This window comes from Anolis sagrei, chromosome 11 (genome assembly GCF_037176765.1).
Source record: "Anolis sagrei isolate rAnoSag1 chromosome 11, rAnoSag1.mat, whole genome shotgun sequence".
Lineage (NCBI taxonomy): Eukaryota > Metazoa > Chordata > Lepidosauria > Squamata > Dactyloidae > Anolis > Anolis sagrei.
In genome coordinates this window covers 109,899-129,348 of record NC_090031.1, presented here as the reverse complement: position 1 = coordinate 129,348, position 19,450 = coordinate 109,899, and the positions used below count along the sequence as shown (strand labels likewise).

Genomic DNA, 19,450 nt, shown 5'->3' with positions numbered 1-19,450 from the left:
TCTGCCAAATTTGGTCCAGTGAATGAAAATGCATCCATCATATCAGATATGTACATGACGATTCATAACTATAGCAGAACGACAGTTATGAAGTAGCAACAAAAATAAAGTTATGGTTGGGCCTCACCACAACATGAGGAACTGTATTAAGGGGTCGCGGCATTAGTAAAGTTGAGAACCATTGAGTCACAGCCCTCTTGCAAATGATTGTCCTAACTCGTATCAGTCAAGATCATGAGGTCCTTCAGAAAGTCTGCCGTGCCGCATTTGGTCCCGAGGGGAGTTGTTAGCACAGAAGCATCACCAAAGACTGTCAGTGGGTGCCAGTGCAGGGGGGCAATCCGGCATCCCATGGCACACGCCGGATCTTCAATGGAAAATACCAGGCAGAGAACAGAAGCAGCCCAGAACGGTGTGCCAAGGACCTCCTCAGCTGTGGTCCTCTCGCTTGCCCGGGCCATGCTCCATGCCAAGGCCAGCGTGCCTCATAAAGGATCGCGAACGTTTTCCTAACAGGCCAACATAGGGACTTCGGCAGCCATTTCCTTTGCAGCCGTTCACCAACCGAATTCCCCAAATAGTTTTTAACCGTTGGGGTTTGTGTGTATGTGAGTGTGCTTTTACAACTTTGGATGGGATGTGTCAGCTGCCGCCGCCAGTGCTGCTGCAGAAAGGAGAATGGCTGGCAATGCTCCAACATCCACAGGCGCCGCTTGTAACCCTTTCTGGGCAGGAATCAGAGCACTGGGGAGAAGGCATGCGCTCTGGACAGGCAGCCTTGGGGCTCCGTCGGAAAGGCTTACAGGCTCAGAGTCGAAGCTGTATGCCCAAAGACCCTGCTTCATGCTCTGGTGTGGCTGGACCAGCCTTCTGGCTGAGACTGTGTTGTTGTGTGTGTGTGTGTCAGGAGCTACTTGAGAAACTGCAAGTCGCTTCTGGTGTGAAAGAATTGGCCATCTGCAAGCATGTTGCCCAGGGGATGTTTGGATGGTTGACCATCCTTGTGGGAGACTTCTCTCATGTCCCCACATAGAAATCTGGAGCTGACAGAGGGAGCTCAACCCGCTCTCCACGGATTCAAACCGCTGACCGGTCAGTCAGCAATCCTGCTGGCACAAGGGTTTAACCCATTGCATCACCGAGGGCTCCAAAATGTTGGTATAGTATTACAGTTCCAGGTCAGCAGGCAGAAATCCTGGCCTGAGAATCCCAGGTGACGTTCCATTGTCTCATTACCATCCATCAGAATATGGCTGTTGTGGGTTGTGTTAGAGATTGCACAGATTCAGCTTCCCTTTCTGTTCACTGAATATCAAGGTCAATTAGGATGATGGCTGGCTAGAAGTTGCCAAGCAGATTAGACAGCCCCAGAAAACGCCTGGACCACGCAGAGGTCATCTGTCACTCTGACCTAGATATCCACAGAATGTGTTCCATCGGGTTGACTGGAAATGTGAAACGGGGTCTCGCTCAAAGCGGGACGATCAAGAAGGTTCCATCGCATTCGGCAGGCTGCCACTTTGGGCGTCAACTGGAAAGAGATTGTTCTCTGGAGAAATTAAGGCCAGCATCCTGATGTGACACTTGGTGAGCCACACTCTCCTCCATGCAAGGTTGGAAGGCCCAGCTCTGTGATCAAAGCCAGGCAGAAAGGCAGGGAAGCAGGGGGTCAGACGTCACAACAACAGAAGACACAGCCTGGGGCAGCCAGGCCCCCCAAACTACTTCTCATAACTGATCAATGTTGGAAGCGCCCTGAAAATGGTGCTGATGGACAGCTGGTACCAAGCATCCTTCCGTAGACTAGACCAGCTAGAGAGGGCGCAAAGGATGCAGGTAGGACTCATACCTTTAAAAGGAAAGAGTTTACATTCCCTGGCAGTGGTCCTCAAGATGTGGGTCCTCAGGTGTTTTGGCCTCCAGCTCCCAGAAATCCTAAGAGCTGGTAAAGTGGCCCAGGGGACCCACAGGTTGAGAACGCCTGATCTATGCTGACGATTGTGCCATCACCACTTACGCAGGGAGCTTTGAAATAGTTGAACAAAAGCTCTCTGTCCCTGCTCCCAGCTCCATCTGATAAGACCAGGCAATTGTAACACTGCATTGAAAGAAGGAGAAACTATTCTCAACTGTTGGGGCTGGCAAGGAAGTCAAAGCCAACGCAGCCTGGCAGCTGCCCATGCTCATGCTTTCCCTGCCACTCCTTCAGTGGGAACCTTGCACAGAGCTGGTGCACAGCCTGCAAGGAAGGATCCGGCAGAGGAGCCTCCTGCTCAGGCAAAAGCGCCCTTGCACCAAGGAGCAGGGTCTCAGCACTGGGCGACATCGTCATGCACTCCGAGATGCTCCTGTGGTCTCCCTGAAAAGAAAAAGTATCCCCAAAAAGGCCATTTTCTAAGCAGTTTTGACCACAGGAAAAGGAGGCCTTGAAATATGTCAATGGAAATCCCATTGTCTGTCACTTTGGCCCTGGATCCATGAGCTGAATTGGCTAAGGTGGGAAATAGCTGGTTAGTTGGCACCATGGCCAGTAGGATGTTAATAAGCATCCCATTTGCACCCAGTTTAATTATGAGAGGAGTTGATAAGCAGGAAAGTGTCCACAGGAGGGCGACTAAAATGATCAAGGGTCTGAAGAACAAGCCCTACGAGGAGTGGCTTCAAGAGCTGGGCATGTTTATCCTGCAGAAGAGAAGGCTAACAGGAGACATGATGAGGGCCATGTATAAATATGTGAGGAGAAGTCATAGGGAGGAGGGAGCAAGCTTGTTTTCTGCTGCCCTGGAGACTAGGACGCAATGGAGCAATGGCTTCAAACTACAGGAAAGGAGATTCCATCTGAACATGAGGAAGAACTTCCTGACTGTGAGAGCTGTTCAGCAGTGGAACTCTCTGCCCCAAAGTGTGGTGGATGCTTCTTCTATGGAGGCTTTTAAACAGAGGCTGGATGGCCATCTGTTGGGGGTGCTTTGAACGCGACTGACCTGCTTCTTGGCAGGAGGTTGGACTGGATGGCCCACCAGGTCTCTTCCAACCCTAGGGTTACATGATTCTATGATTTTGTAACAGCAGAACAAGATTGTAAAATTTAAGAGGTTATGCTGCAACTGGCGCTTTTCTTTGTTTATGTTTACAGGAGAAAGCAAAGACGCTGGACTGCAAAGCTGTTGATGCGAAAGAGGTCAGGCAGAAACAGGAATGTTTGGTGCCATGACTCTTGAGGTGTTTGGACAACACAGAGGAACGAACTCCAAGGTCTCAATGGTCATTCAAGAGAAGGGGAAAGAAGACCCAAACGGGCGACTGGTTGTCCAGTGAGGGAACTTAACTGGGCTCTGCACGATGTGTATTTATGGCACAAGAGGGCTGCCTTTCTCATTCTCCTGGGAAGTTCCCGAAAGACGGGTCTGCCACGGACATACAAGAGGGATTTCTGAAGGCTGGAGCAGTTGCTTCTCTGGAACAGGAGGGATGTTCTGCCCAACTTTAGGTGGCAACCATTGGCAGCTTTCCACTCTGGGAATCTCTGCCAAAAACTCCTCATTTGTCGTGCCACACTTGCGTTCCAAACAACAAGCTGATCTTCACCTAAGTTTGCTTCTGGGAACAAGCGACCACATCCCTCCTACCTTCAAGTAAGTTGTTTTCCCTTTTGTATCCCACAGGAGGGGAGAAAACCAGAAAAAGAAGAGGGGCAGGACGTCAGCAATGGAAGAATCTGTGAGGGCACAAAGGTAGAACTTTTCCAGCCGGGCCCCACTTTATGTCCCCTTCCCTTCTGAAATGGAGGAGCACTCTTTGGTTTTCTTTTAATGGGATTGCATTGTAATCCAGGGGACTGAAGTGATTAGCATGGAATAGGCTTGCAGCTTCAAGGCTTGGCTGTTTCCTGCCTGGGGGAATCCTTTGTTGGGAGGTTCAGCCAAGCCTTGAAGCTGCAAGGCTATTCAATACTAATCAAGGTGATCAACTGCAGCATTCACACTTGCCTCAAACAGCCGTGAAGCTTTTCTCCCACCCTGGACATCATTCCATGGATATATAAACCTCACTTGCCTAGTTTCCAACAAATTAGGTTGTGAGGTTTGATAGAAATGAGGCAAAGGAGGTTTATATACCTATGAAATGCTGTCCAGGGTGGGAGAGAGAACTCTTGTCTTCTTGAGGCAAGTGCAATTGGCCACCTTGATTAGCCCTGAATGGCCTTGCAGCTTCAAAGCCTGGGGAAAATCCTTTGTTGGGAGGTGTTAGCTGGCCCTGGTTGTTTCTTGTCTGGAATTCCCATTTTCTGGGTGTTCTTTATTTACTGTCATTCACACTTGCCTCAAACAGACAAGAGTTCTTTCTCCCACCCTGGACATTATTCCACGGGTATATATACACCCCACTTGCCTAGTTTCTAACAGACCCCTCAACCTCCGAGGATGCCTGTCACAGTTGTGGGTAAAACTTCAGAAGAGAATGCTTCCGGAACATGGCCAGATAGCCCGAAAAACTCACAGCAACCCAGTGATTCTGGCCATGAAAGCCTTCGACAACACAATACCTTTCCTGAAAAGATACTACAATGGTCTACTATCGAGAGAGCAATACTTTGACTTCGTACAAGAGTAGAAAGAAAGGAAGCATCTTGCAGGCAACTGTCCAGAATGAACTTGTAAAACCAATAATGCTTCGGTTGTGTGTGTATTTCACAAGAGTTAAGGTGCAACTTAACTGGCTGAGAGGGACCTGAATAACATGCCGCACAAAGAGACGTAGCCAGGGAAATGGCCACAGGATAGCTTCAGTGAACATTCAACGCTGTCGGTGAGTTTGGAATCGAGAGTAAACCATCGACCGTTGACTGTACCTTGAGGTTTATCACTGACACGTGGGACAAATGGAAAGGTTGATTAAGTGCGTTATGATGCCTGTGTGGTAGCTTAGCACTCTGGCTCCCACCCAACAACCAAACACAGTGTATTTCTGTTATATTGATATCTTCGAACACATTCTCAACCCATCCCGGCTCACTCGACTATCTGCAAATCCAAGAATTGCAAATATGAAACGTTGGCATGAGTGAGTGTCCTCACATATTTCGTACCAAACATAGCAATGTCTGTGTAGTGTTTACATTAGGGATGGGCAGCTTTCTTTTACCCCACATTAGTATATGCATGCAGATTCACACTCCTGAATCCACCAGAATAGGCACACGCAAGCCCAGGTACGTCGGCAAACTTGGTAGCCGAAGTCTGAAAACAGAACTTTGCTCCTAGGACAGGTATTTTCCTGCTTTGACACAGGTGAATGAAGCGCATCTTCCTTATTTTAAAGGGAAACTGACATCTTTTTTGGGTTGTTGTAGGTTTATTCGGTCTCTATGGCCATGTTCTAGAGCAGTGGCTCTCAACCTGGGGTCCCCAGATGTTTTTGGCCTTCAACTCCCAGAAATCCTAACAGCTGGTAAACTGGCTGGGATTTCTGGGAGTTGTAGGCCAAAAACATCTGGGGACCCCAGGTTGAGAACCAATGTTCTAGAGGCATTCTCTCCTGATGTTTCGCCTGCATCTATGCCAAGCATCCTCAGAAGTAGTGGTCTGAGGATACTTGCCATAGATGCAGGCGAAACGTCAGGAGAGAATGCCTCTAGAACATGGCCATAGAGCCCGAAAAAACGTACAACAACCCAGTGATTCCGGCCATGAAAGCCTGCGACGATACATTGGACATCTTTTGCCCACAGCATCAGGAATGGTAGGACCCTTGGAAAAGCCGTGGGAATGCTGCCTTCTGCACAAAACACACCATGTGTCAATTTTATGCAAAATTACTTCCAGGCTGCAAAGATTTCTTTTCAAGTCGGAAGGAAAATCCTTAAATTACTGGATGCTTCCTTCATGAAGAAACGTAGTAAAGAATCACATATCTTTGGGGTCTTACATAGCATAAAGGGGGTCATGCGCTACCTGGTCGTGGAAGCCAAGCAGCATCACTCCAGTTCAGGTGTGGTCCAACTTTGGCCCTCGTTCCTGGTGTTTTGGACTTGAACTCCCACAATTCCTAACAGCCTCAGGCCCTTTCCTTTTCACCCTCAGCCGCTTAAGCGGCTGAGGGTGAAAAGGAAGGGGCCTGAGGCTGTTAGGAATTGTGGGAGTTCAAGTCCAAAACACCTGGAACAAGGGTCAAAGTTGGCCCAGGCCTTTGTCCTCCTGGAACTGGACACTCCAGTCAACCAAGGGGTCATCTGCATAACCACATTGTGGGAGTTGGAGTCCAAAACACACGTAGAGAGGGCCCAAGTTGGCCCAGGCCTTTGTCCTCTTGGAACTGGGCACTCCAGTCAATCAAGGGGTCATCTGCATAACCACATTGTGGGAGTTGGAGTCCAAAACACCTGGAGGGAGGGCCCAAGTTGGACCATGCCTTTGTCCTCTTGGAACTGGACACTCCAGTCAACCAAGGGGTCATCTGCATAACCACGTGATGGGAGTCCAAAACACACGCAGGGAGGGCCCAAGTTGTCCTGCTCTAGTTAGTAGAAATACCAGATACCACGGGCTCTATTTCAGAGGAAGACACTGACAAAACCACCTCTGAGTATTAATAATATAATAATATATTGTATATATATATAATATTTATAATATTATAATGTGATGCAATATAATAATAATAATATGATATTATAATTACTGTATATACTCAAGTATAAGCCTAGTTTTTCAGCCCCCGTTTTAGGCAGAAAAAGTTCCCCTCGGCTTATACTCGAGTCAAGGTTATTTATTACTTTACTTTGTTATTAGTATCATTTTATTCCATGAATTATTTTTATATATTAATTATTATTATTGTATTTACATTATTTTACTCTACAGTATTATTATTTTATTGCATTTATTATTTAACTCTATTTATTATTAGTATTATTATTTATTTTTATTAACATTACATTTATTATTTTACTTTATTTTTATTGTTACTGCATTTATAATTTTACTCTATTACTGTTACTACATTTCCATTATTTTACTCTATTATTATTATTATTATTATTATTATTATCCTGTATGACACAGCAAATGACACAGTAAATGAGGTATATATGCTGGATTTCATTATTATTATTATTATTATTATTATCCTGTATGACACAGCAAATGACACAGCAAGTGAGGTATATATGCTGGATTTCATTATTATTATTATTATTATTATTATTATCATCATCCTGTATGACACAGCAAATGACACAGTAAATGAGGTATATATGCTGGATTTCATTATTATTATTATTATTATTATTATTATTATTATCCTGTATGACACAGCAAATGACACAGCAAGTGAGGTATATATGCTGGATTTCATTATTATTATTATTATTTTACTCTCTTTATTATTATTGGAGGGATACATAAGCACATTTACACTGAAGATTAGAATAATGATTTAATCAGAGCTTATCTTAAATTACAGTTTTATGTAAATATTCAAAAACATTTAACCTACTGATGCCTCAATTAATGTAGTTTTATTGTTATCTATTTTTATTTTGAAATTTACCAGCAACTGCTGCATTTCCCACCCTTGGCTTATACTCAAGTCAATAAGTTTTTCCAGTTTTTTGTGGTAAAATTAGGTGCCTTGGCTTATATTCGGGTCGGCTTATACTTGAGTATATACAGTTAGTAATATTACTAACAATATAGTGGTATGGTGCAATATAGCAATGTTTGATGTTGATATTGTACTATGCTAATCATATAATATATTGTATATAATATATACCTTGTAAGCCGCTCTGAGTCCCCTTCGGGGTGAGAAGGGTGGCATAGAAACGACGTAAATAAATAAATACATAAATAAATATTCCTTGCAGCCTACATAGCAGGGTGGAACGCTGCACGTTTTTGACTGTAACTGAGGAATATTTCACTATGGCGGCACGTCTGCTGCTGCTTCTCCGACACACCGAGATCTGTCCCCAGGCCCCACTTTTCGTGAAATATGACTGTTATAAATACGGAACTGCATTACAACTGCAACAGGACTGAAGTGCCAACGAGAGAAGGAAGGCAAGAGGGGCTTCCGCTCAGATAACGGCTGCAATCAACATTCATTGCTGTCGGTGGGTTTCAGGTTCAAGTCAGCTCTCTGACCAATGAATGCAAACTGCAGACCAGATAACTACAAAGATGTGGAGGATGGAGCATACGGTCAAGGGTTTGTAGAAGAGATGCTTCTTCTCCAAGGTGTGCCACATCTGAGAGACTCATGTCCCGTTGGGAGGGCAGAGCATTCAGTGCAAGCTCAATACCAAGCCTTCAATACCAATACCTTCGGTGCCGCCCCACCCCCGATCACTCCCAAACAATATTCCATACTATATGTGTTCCTATGCACTTCATAGGAACACCACCGCTATCACAAGTGAGGTTGGTGGGGACGAGGAGCAGGGCCTTCTCAGTGGTGGCCCCTCACCTGTGGAACTCACTCCTGGGGGAAATTAGGGCATCAACATCCCTCCTCTCCTTCAGGAGGAAAGTAAAGACGAGATTGTGGGACCAGGCCTTTGGGCAATCTGACAACTAGATACGGACAACCAGATGGATAGGACTGACAGGACTGACAAGTGTGGAATTGGAATTTGAACTATGAGATTGCGAAACGCTGACCGTCAATGAGGAGAAATGGTTTGTATTGGTTTTATTGCTTTTACTGGTTTTATGGTTGTTTTCGCCTTGCAAGAATTGTTGTTCTGTTAAGTGATGTTATTGCTAGAATTGCTGTTTTCTGTTAATTGATGTTATTTTGTCTTATTGCTGTTATGTGATGCGGGCATCGAATTGTGCCTTGCTTTTGTAAGCCGCCCTGAGTCCCCTCCGGGGTGAGGAGAAGGGCGGGGTAGAAGCAACAGAAATAAATAAATAAATAGTGTCTAGATCAAGGCTCCCCAAACGAAGGCCCTTTAAGGTCATTTACCCGGCCCTCACTCAGGGTCAACCGAAGTCTGAAAGGACTTGAAAGCACACAACAACAACAACAACAACAACAACAACCCTATCTCATCAGACAAAAGCAGGCTCACACTTCCCATTGAAATACTAATAAGTTTATATTTGTTTAAATTGTTCTTCATTTTAATTATTGTGTTGTTCTAAGTGGGGTTTTTTTGCACTACAAATTAAATATGTGCAGTGTGCATAGGGATTCATTCATGTTATTTTCACATTATAATCTGGCCCTCCAACAGTGTGAGGGACTGTGACCTGGCCCTCTGTTTACAAAGTTTGAGGACCCCTGCCCTAGATCCAGGGAAGTCATGCTACCCACGCTCTTTTCTGCCCTGGTCAGACCATTTTACCACAAATCCCACTGTGACCAATTCTGGGCACCGCAATTGAAGGGAGATGTTGACTCTAAACTACAATGTGTCCAGAGGAAGAGGGCCACTCAAAGGACCATGGGTCTGGAGAACAAGCCCTATGAGGAGCAGCTGAAAGAGCTGGGCCAGCTGCGCCCATACCTTGGGAAGTCTGACATGGCCATGGTAGTCCACGCTCTGGTTACATCCCGTATAGACTACTGCAACGCGCTCTACGTGGGGTTGCCAGAAGCTCCAAATGGTCCAGCATGTGGCAGCCAGGTTGCTCACAGGAGTGGCGCTCAGGGAGCACACAACTCCTCTGCTGCACCAGCTCCACTGGCTGCCCATTTGCTACCGGGTTCAATTCAAAGTGCTAGCTTTAGCCTATAAAGCCTAAACCAGTGGTTCTCAACCTGGGGTCCCCAGATGTTTTTAGCCTACAACTCCCAGAAATCCCTGCCAGTTTAGCAGCTGTAAGGATTTCTGGGAGTTGAAGGCCAAAAATATCTGGGGACCCCAGGTTGAGAACCACTGCCCTAAACGGTTCCGGCACAGCTTATCTATCCGAACACATCTCTTCCCACGAACCCTCCAGGAACTTGAGATTGTCCGAGGAGGCCCTGCTCTCGATCCTGCCTGCAGGGACGAGAGACAGGGCCTTCTCTGTGGTGGCCCCTCGGCTGTGGAACTCCTTGCGTAGGGATATTAGATTAGCCCCCTCCCTCCTGACCTTTTGGAAAAGAGTAAAAACTTGGCTCTTCGAGCAAGCATTTGGAACCTCCGAATAAATAGACAAACTTGAATAGGAAATTGGCCCAGGAACGGCCCAAGACGATGGAACAGATAAGGACTTGAACGAGAGGACATAGTTCTCTGTTTTTAAAATTGTTATTATGCACTGTCTTTTTGTTTAAATGCACTATAATGGTTCTTTTTGTTTATCAATGTATGTATTTTTATGGCATCAAATTGCGCCGACTGTGTATGCCGCTCTGAGTCGCCTTCGGGCTTATGTGGGCGGGGTAGAAATAATGCAAATAAATAAATAAATAGAAGAGAAGGCTGAGAGGAGACATGAGAAGGGCCATGGACCAGGTGTGAGGGGAAGTCAGAGAGAGAGGAGAGAGCAGGCTTCCTTTCTGTTGCCCTGGAGACTTGGACGCAATGGAGCCATGGCTTCAAACTACAGGAAAGGAAGGAGATTCCACCTGAACACGAGGAAGAACTTCCTAACGGTGAGGGAAAGCAGTTCAGCAGTGGAACTCTCTGCTTTGGAGTCTGGGAGAAGCTTCTTCTTTGGAGGCTTTTAAACCAGGGCTAGATGGCCATCTGTCAGGGGTGCTTTGAAGGCAATTTTCCTGCTTCTCGGCAGAGTGGGGTTGGACTGGATGGTGGCCCACGAGGCCTCTTCCAACTCTAGGATTCGTGTTTTAACTGTGTTTGCATGGAGAGCAACCTTAGAGGATAATAATGCCCTTCATTGTTCTCTGCCTGGGGATGATTGGAGTTGCATTCTAACCCTTACAGAGCGTGCTGGGTGTAACTATTCTGTTTTGGTGAGGGATGAGGAGCGGATGCAAAAGCCCGGGCCTCATTTCAAAGCTAATTGCGCACACATCTTGTCATTAACCACCCCAGGGGCTGAGGGAAATCCCCAAGGCTGCCCAGGCAGGCAGACAGGCAAAGCTGCAAGCATCAGAGCAATCCCTTAATGCGCTCTGTGTGTGCTGGGCGCCCGATCTGCGTGGCTGGCTGCCATCTAGTGGACGGCCGCCCTCCACACGCTGCCTAAACCGGTCAGTCACCACTAGATGGGGACAGGAGCAATTTCTGCTACATTCAAGGCAGCATTTCCGGAACTCATTAAGGGGAGGGAGGCAGCCAAACCTCAGGGAGACGGGGATTTCCCTTTTCTTTCCAGGCAGCCCTCCTGAAGGAGCTGGGCCTAACTTCCAAGGAGCAAACAAAGCACAAACCTTGCCGTTTTCATCCCAGGTGAGAAGAAAAAGTGGTACTTACTGCCTGTGTTCAAGGGGAGCACGGAAGAAGGGGAGTTCATCTGTTCGACATCTGTAGCTGGGAAGAGAAGGGAGGCAGAGCCTGAGACGTGCCGCAAGAACATATCATTGAGTCCCCAGCCATGTTGGGAAAGCCACTCACCTCCCTTGCTTACTTATACCCACATCTGCACATCACATCAAGCAAGGAACCTTAGTTTACAAAGTAATTATGTAAAGGCGCTGGGAGACCCAGTTTTGTTTCTCACTCACCTGAATCACAAAACAAACTGGATTTGATAACCTTTCACTGTGTCCTAAACATATCCTTATAGAGCAGCTGTTCTCAATCTGGGGGTCGTGACCCCAGGGTGGGCCACGAGGGGTTGAAAGAGGGGTCGCGCCAAAGACTGTCAGAAAAAACAATATTTTGTGTTGGTCGTGCGGATTGTGTGTGGGAAGTTTGGCCCAATTCTATCATTGGTGGGGTTCAGAATGCTCTTTGATTGTAGGTGAACTATAAACTATAAAAGAGATGACTTAGACATTATCACTGTAGCAGAAGACAACAACGAGGTGTCCAGCGACTCTTTGAGTGGGATTACACTGGATCAGTTTCAATTGGTGAGTACTGTTGATGTGGACAAGCTGATGGGGCAAGTAAGGAGGACAACCAGCTTTCTTGATCCCTGTTTAGCCTCACAACCTCTGAAGAAGCCTGCCATAGATGTGGGTGAAACATTAGGGGAGATTGCTTCTGGAACATGGACATACAGGCCAAAAAACTCACAGCAACCCAATGATTCCGGTTATGAAAGCCTTCAACAACATCAATATTATTTATTAATTCATTAAACCAGAATTTGGAAAACAGAAGCATATCCAAAATCTGAAGAGGAGCCCAATTAGCTCTGGGAATGGATGCTCGGTTCTTAAACAAATGCCTTTTTATAAACATGTTTACCTTTCCCCCTCTCAGCAGTGAGTGGCAGAACCACCTTCAAGAAACAGGAGAGCTTCAAACTACAAGGAAGGAGATTCCACCTGAACATGAGGAAGAACTTCCTGACTGGGAGAGCCGTTCAGCAGTGGAACTCTCTGCCCCGGAGGGAGTGTGGTGGAGGCTCCTTCTTTGGAAGCTTTTGAACAGAGGCTGGATGGCCATCTGTCAGGGGTGCTTTGAATGCAATATTCCTGCTTCTTGGCAGAATGGGGTTGGAATGGATGATGGCCCAGGAGGTCTCTTCCAACTCTTCTAGGATTCTATGAGCCTCATTCTTCCCCCTCAACCTCCTCCCAAAATGAGAGGAACCAGCCCACAGCACCAAACCGAACATGGCTGGGTGCAGAAGACCCCGCTTTCCAGGGGTCTTCTGAACACACGCTCTCCTAAATGCGAGCTCTCTCTCCGGGCTCCAAGACGAAGGCGGGCTAAGCGAGAGAAAGGCCGAGATTGGGCAAGAATTTGGGGAAACTATCCTGCAGTTTAAAAAGCGAGAGGCCGAAAGAACAAAAGTCTGCTTGGCTCTGAAGCCCAGCTGTTGCAAGTCCGGCTTCGTGCCCTTTGCCCTCTCCTCTGGCCAATAAGTGAACAGCGGCCATTGTTGCCTCGCATTCTGTACTGTTTACAAGGCCTACGTGGCCTGAAAGGAATTAATAATTTAGCTCCGCGGAGCTGATGACCTTTATTGGGGTGCCTCCGTTCGGCCGCAGCAAAGCCACGGGGTGGCTTTAAAAAGTGTCCGGCTTTACAGCCTAATTGGGCACCATAACATAAATCAATTATTTCTCCTGTTTTAAGGAACAATGCCGGCCATTCTTCTCGGGGGCTCCGGCTCCCACTCCCCTTGGGTCACGCCTGGCCCCTTGGCTCTTTCGGGTTTTACAACTGTGTAGTAAACACGGGTGGAGGAGAGAAGTCCCGTCCAGCGCTGGAGGGAGGGTCCGGGCTATTGGGGAACTGTGGGGGAGGGAAAGGTTGCCCCGACTGAACTTCCCCTGACCCCTTGGCTGCCCTTGTCCGGCCGGGCTCATGCTCCTGGAAGGGGGGCACGGGGGGGGGGGGGGCGCAGGAGAAGAAGAGGGCCTTCCCCACAGAAATGAACTTAGCCTGAACCTGGGGCGGAGGCCGTTGACTTTGAAGGCTTTCCGCTCTCTGGGGGCGACCCTTCCGCCCTCCCCACAAAGGCCAAACCACGCCTTCCGCGGCCAAGATAGGCCATTCCACACGTACCTTACCACGGGACGCAAGGCGATGCAGCCCACCCCACCTGGCAGCCACGGCTTCCCATAGGAGTCTGCCCCAGCTCCACGTTCTTCAGTGGAGGTAAAGGTAAACATTTCCACCTGAGTCCGACTCTGGGACTCAGGTGCTCATCTCCATTTCTAAGCCGAAGAGCCGGCGTTGTCCATAGACACCTTCAAGGTGATGTTGCCACTGGCAGGACTGCATGGAGTATCATTACTTTCCTATTGATCTACTCACATGTGCATGTTTTCAAACTGCTAGGCTGCCAGAAGCTGGGCCTAACAGCGGGAACTCACCCCGCTCCCTGGATTTGAACCGCCCACCTTTCGGTCAGCAAGTTCAGCAGCTCAGCGGTTTAACCCGCTGTGCCATGGGGGGGGGCTTTCTTCAGAGGCGCTTCTATTATTCCTGCCACTTGAACCAGCGTACCATATGGTGGGAATGTGAAACAGGGCCTTTGCTGTGGGATTGGCTCTCTCCCTGTCATGCTTTCCTTGTCTGTGAGGACCTTCGTATTCCAGGAGGTCTTTGGTGTTTCTGTATCAGAGCCGTATTATATTTGTGTTTACATTAATGATCAGCATGGTTTCAATTCTATAGAGCAGGCATGGGCAAACTCCTGCCATCCAGGTGTTTTGGACTTCAACTCCCACAATTCCTCATTGTTAGGAATTGTGGGAGTTGAAGTCCAAAACACCTGGAGGGAGGGCCCAAGTTTGCCAAGCCTGCTACAGACAGTTTTGTGGCTTTTTAAAAGCAATATCTGGTCTTGCTTGTATCTCTTTTGGCAGCCGAGTGTTATAAGCGGGGCCTCTTCCATCAGACAGATGGATTTTGGAGTTCCTGTTAGTACCATGCCCAAAAGCTCACTTCTGTCCGCTAGTGCGAAAGGGTCGGATTATATTAGTAACCTTGCTGAATACAGTCTGCATTTGCAGTTTGAGGCAGCGAAAAAGGAAGACAATGACCGTGGGAATGGTTTTTTCTCTATTGCTAACCTGCGTTTACCTTTCTCGTGGCTACTGGGTCAGAGGCAGTTCATGCTTATGCACTTTTAATACTATAATTATTATTATCACTAGCTTGGATACCTAGTGTTACCCAGGTTATTAGAAGAAGCAATTGTTTAAATGTATGAAATGCACAAGGTTGTGGGTCAACTACAACTCACATCATGCCAGGATAACTCCCCGAAACTCCATCAATACTTAATGTTTATCATGTTGGGCAAGTTTGCTCAAGATGCACAGTGTGCTCTCCAGCTGCAGGATGAATTGCAACTCCCACCACGGTGGGTCAGTCCCGCCAAATCCCTCCATCATGTGGAGTCAATCCTGGAAACTCCTCCAGTATGTTTAGTTGCTGATTATTTCTGCTCTGTTTGTTGTGCAGACAGAGTTGAAAAGAGTAGGAAAGGGTTAAGGGAGAGACCGTGGGTGGGATCATGCAAATTCCACACCAATGGAGAGAATAAGAAACACTGGGGTGTCTGTGGTGGAGGAAACACATACAATCTAGAATCAGAAACACTGGGATGTCTGTGGTAGAGGAAACGTGAAATCTAGGATGAAACTGTCCCCGAAAGAAAGCATTCCTTGGATGGTGGGCAATGCGGTGTTTGGGGAGGACATTGGCAGGACTTGGGCTACACGTCCATTGTGTTTGCTATAACCTTTCATTGGAGGGAGGGCTTTTGGTGGATACTCAGCACTGTGGGTTAAAGCTGTTTATGGAAGCAAGAGCCTGTCTGTGGGAGTGGGCACCCCAGCCACACACACTCATACACATTTTCACTTTTATTGGGTACATAGATAGATATAAATATATTATTATTATTATATCTGGATCTAACCCACTCTTAAATTCTTGCTAGTAAGAGATATAGCATGTGAAGGAGGAAAAAAATAAGATGGCACACGGAACGCTTTTGCAGGAAAGGGAACAAGCCAGTCCACCTCGTGCTGGCACCCACTGGGCGTGTTTGAGTAAGATGGCTCTCATCATGCTCAGCAACCAGCTTGGCCAATGAGGGAATGAGGAAAGTTGGAGATGGGGTGACATCCCACCTTCACAAACTACAGAGTCTTCCTTGTAATGGAGAAAACTGAGACTGAGACTGAGGGGGGGGGGGGGGGGTTGAGAGCGAAGCATTTTTGACACTTACCAGAAGGTGGCTCGTTTTCGGATGAAGATTCTCGGCAAAAACCTGAAAAACAAAAAAGAGGCATATTCACTATTTTTTCATCACAGAGATGAAATTCTCTGTCCCTCTATGCTGACGATCGTGCCATCACTGCTCAAGCAGGGAGCTTGGAAATGGTGGAACAGAAGCTCTCTGAAGCTTTAGGTGCTCTTACTGCCTGCTACAGGGAAGACCAACTGATTCCTCATCTATCTAAAACGCAGACGCGTGCTTTTCTTCTCAAGGACACACAAGCATTTCAACCTCTGAAGATGACCTGGGAAGGAATCCCGCTGGAGCATTGCAGCACACCCAAAGACCTGGGAGGAGTCACTCTGGACAATGCTCTGACTTGCAAGAAGCACTGCTTGAATGTCAAGCAAAAAGTGGGTGCTAGAAATAACATTGTACAAAAGTTGACTGGCACAACCTGAGGATCCCAACCAGAGACAGTGAAGACACCTTCCTCTTCCTCCAAAACCAAACCAAACCAAATGGGCACAGTGGTCCTGAGGGGAGTGACCCATCACTCCGACCAAAAGAGACAGCCTTCTTAGCGTGGTGGGAGATCAAAGACTACACGCCCAACAAGAACAGCAAACAGAAGAAATGATTGGGTTGTTGTAGGCTTTTCAGGCTATATGGCCATGTTCTAGAAGCATTCTCTCCTGACATTTCACCTGCATCTATGGCAAGCATCCTCAGAGGTTGTGAGGTCTGAAATGATGCCACGGGATGGGGATCTTAGTTGTGACTCATTGTGTCACAAGAAGAGCATCCACATATCTTAAGTAAAGAGCTGAACAATGTTGTTCACCACTAGCAACAAAAGCCATTTGGATTCATACTGAAAAGCCAAAATGTGGAGAGGAGGCCGTTCCCAAGGGGTCAATCCTCAGTTAATGCTTCCCTAGCATTATCGCCGCTGAGCAAGACCTGAGTCTGAGAAAGGCCACAGATCAACAACTGAGATGCCGCATCCTGAAATCCCCACCACGCTGAGGTTTCTGGGCAGAAAAATAGTTAAGCAGGCACACAAAGCAAAGACATTTCCCTTCTTTTTCAAGCAATTACACAAACTTGATGAGCAAAGTAGTATGGGGAAATAGTAAAAGGTTAGCAGCAGCATTTGGAAGGGGTCCCACCTCACTCAATCTAGTTCTCTTAGGGTAGGAACAGGCAATGCCTATTGCAACTCTCAACAGCCCTGGACAGCAGCCGTGGAGCCAAGGAATCGCAGCAGAGACAACCCAAGAACATCTGGAGAGCTGGAATTGTCTTCAAAGGGAAAAAAGGTGGAGAGATAGAAGTTATTTTTCCTCACCTGGGCTCACATGACACCGGCCCTTTGTGTTTCCATGCCTCCTTGTTGCAAACTCTGAGCAATACAGCATCGAACCTTGCTGCACAACGTACGCACAATCCACCGACATGACCAAAGCGCCAGAACAGCTCAACTCCTAAAGCTGGGTTTTCAGTCTCTGGGCTTTTCTGGAAGAGGATCTCAGAGGAGAGGCGGGTGGTATTGCCTCTTATCTCGGCATCAGAACAAACCATCATCTGTCATTACTAGTGCCGCTGCTGCAACTGGTGCTTTCAAACACCTTTGGAGAGTTACTGAGGCCGAGCTGACTTTTATTGCTGCAGTTTCTGACATTCTGGTAGATGATGCCTTTTTTTTAAAAAAGAGCCAGGCTTCAGAGATTGGTAGAAATATTTGAAACACGAAGTAAATGGCTTTTCCCAGAGAGCCTGGCCAGGGCTCTCAGTCGCCAATTGCTCCGCACGTAGGCAGTGGGGGGGGGGGGGGGGCACGCACGCTGATTAGAGCTATCGGTCAGATCTTTGCGTTTTATGAGGAAGAGCCAGGACATCACTGAAAAGGAACCCGGAGGGTCAGGCCAGATGGCTGGAAAGATGGAGGGAAGGTGAAGGCAGGCGCCCGCATGATCACTAAGTTCCCATCATGCTGGGGACATGAAAGGCAAGGCTTGTTTTGGAGGAGTGGGGACCCAGAGGGATGCTGAACCTGAAAAGCTGGAAGGGATTCTGGAAGGAGCAGAGCGCCCACAGCCCAAGGCGGTGAGAAGCAAGAGGATTCCTTCCAAAGTAATCTCTTCTCCCTCTCCCCCCTCCCCAACACGTCCCACCACTCACTCCAAGGCCGAGCGATGTGCTCATCCTGAAAGACAATGGTTTTGTAAGACTTGCAATAAGCGTGCGCTGCCCCTTTGCTCGCTGGCCAAGACCAGGCAGAGGGGGCGGTGTGGCCACTGTATGGCCCCATGACTCTTGTGCAAATATTCACTTTGCACATTTGGAGTTACACAACTGACAACGGAGTGGCAGCTCCCTGGCTTGTGAGGCATGTTTTCCCCAAAGGGTATTTGGGAGACTCCCATCCCCAGAATCCCCTCTCCAGAATCACCGGCTGAGCTCCCCGAAGCAGCGAAAGACCTTTTCTTCCGCTCTGGCCCTTCCATGTGTCTTTTCCTGCCAAAGCCAGTTGCCCAGCCCTGCGCTGCGCCCATTATTCCACAGCCTCAAAAAGGTCTCAGACAACACTGCAGGAGCTATTTTTTTTGTTTGGTTTCCTGTTTTCAACACAAACCGGCTGCATTTCATGCCTGGCTTTACGATTTCCTTAGCAATCCATTCTCCAAATGATAAATCAGATTTACCAAGTGACCATTTGGTTTAGCCTAAATGGAAACCCACCAGCTCCTTTGTGGTTGGTAGAGTAATGCTTCTTATTGATGCCATGATGCTCTGTGCCTTTCCGAAGGCTCCCCTCATAAGCCAGGGCCTTTCATCTGTTACTCAAGAGTAAGGCGCACATCCCACCCATCAAAGAGAACGAAAAGGAGCCCCCTCCCTTCCTCCCTCCCTCCCTCCGTTCGGCACAGGTGGCCCCGGTTCCGCTTGGCCAGCAGCGTGGAGATTGCGTGGAGATTGCCTCTGTCATCTGAGCACCAGGCCAACTGTCCCCAGCTGCCCCTCAACACACCGGTCAGAATTTGCAACCCTACAGCAAACCATCTTTGGCCCCAACGAACAAAGGCTGTGGGAGAACAAGGCACAATGCGACCACCTCATCCCAGAGGGAGACAAACGGGCTGACAAAGGGCAGGGACCAACAGCAGAGGAGGGAACGTGGTGGCTCTAATGAGAAGAGACCCACAAGTATAAAAACTGGGTTCAGTTACCACGGGGAAAACAAGCACACTTCTGTCTTGCAACCTGCAAACAAGAGACCCCTCCCTGTGCTTCAAGCAGAAGATCAAACTAATGAACCAACTGGCTCTGTTTTTCTTGGACTGGCCAATGGATTCTGCCATCCTTCTGTCCAAAGTGAGAAGTGGGGAGTCCGTAAGCATCCTACCCACAGCCACTGTATGGATGGCAGAAACAAACCTAATGCCACAAGGAGGGCTAGAATCATGTGAGACTATCACACCAGCGGCTTTGAGAGTAGCGCTTTCCAAAAGTTCCATGCAATCCAACAAAGGAACACTCCTCGGTCAACATGGCCAGTGGAATTGAGAGAGCAACAGTCCAAAGAGAGCTTCTCTGATACCTTTCCAGATAAGCTACCAATAAAGCAGGCTTGGGAATGATGCAGGCCTCCAGCAGTGCCAATGGCAAGGAGTGCTCATGTCCTGGGCCCA

At 47.6% G+C, this 19,450-nt stretch overlaps 1 protein-coding gene across 2 annotated transcripts in view; it reads right to left on the bottom strand.

Annotated features, from left to right (window-relative positions):
• Positions 1-19,450, bottom strand: part of NR6A1 (nuclear receptor subfamily 6 group A member 1) — a 110,519-nt gene that overhangs the window by 75,951 nt on the left and 15,118 nt on the right. For both annotated transcript variants that reach the window (XM_067471729.1, XM_060757618.2), the window contains exons 2-3: positions 15,765-15,806; positions 11,375-11,431 (exon numbers count right to left, since the gene is read on the bottom strand). In XM_067471729.1, the coding sequence (XP_067327830.1) occupies positions 11,375-11,431; positions 15,765-15,806 (99 nt within the window). The remainder of the gene's footprint in view (positions 1-11,374; positions 11,432-15,764; positions 15,807-19,450) is intronic.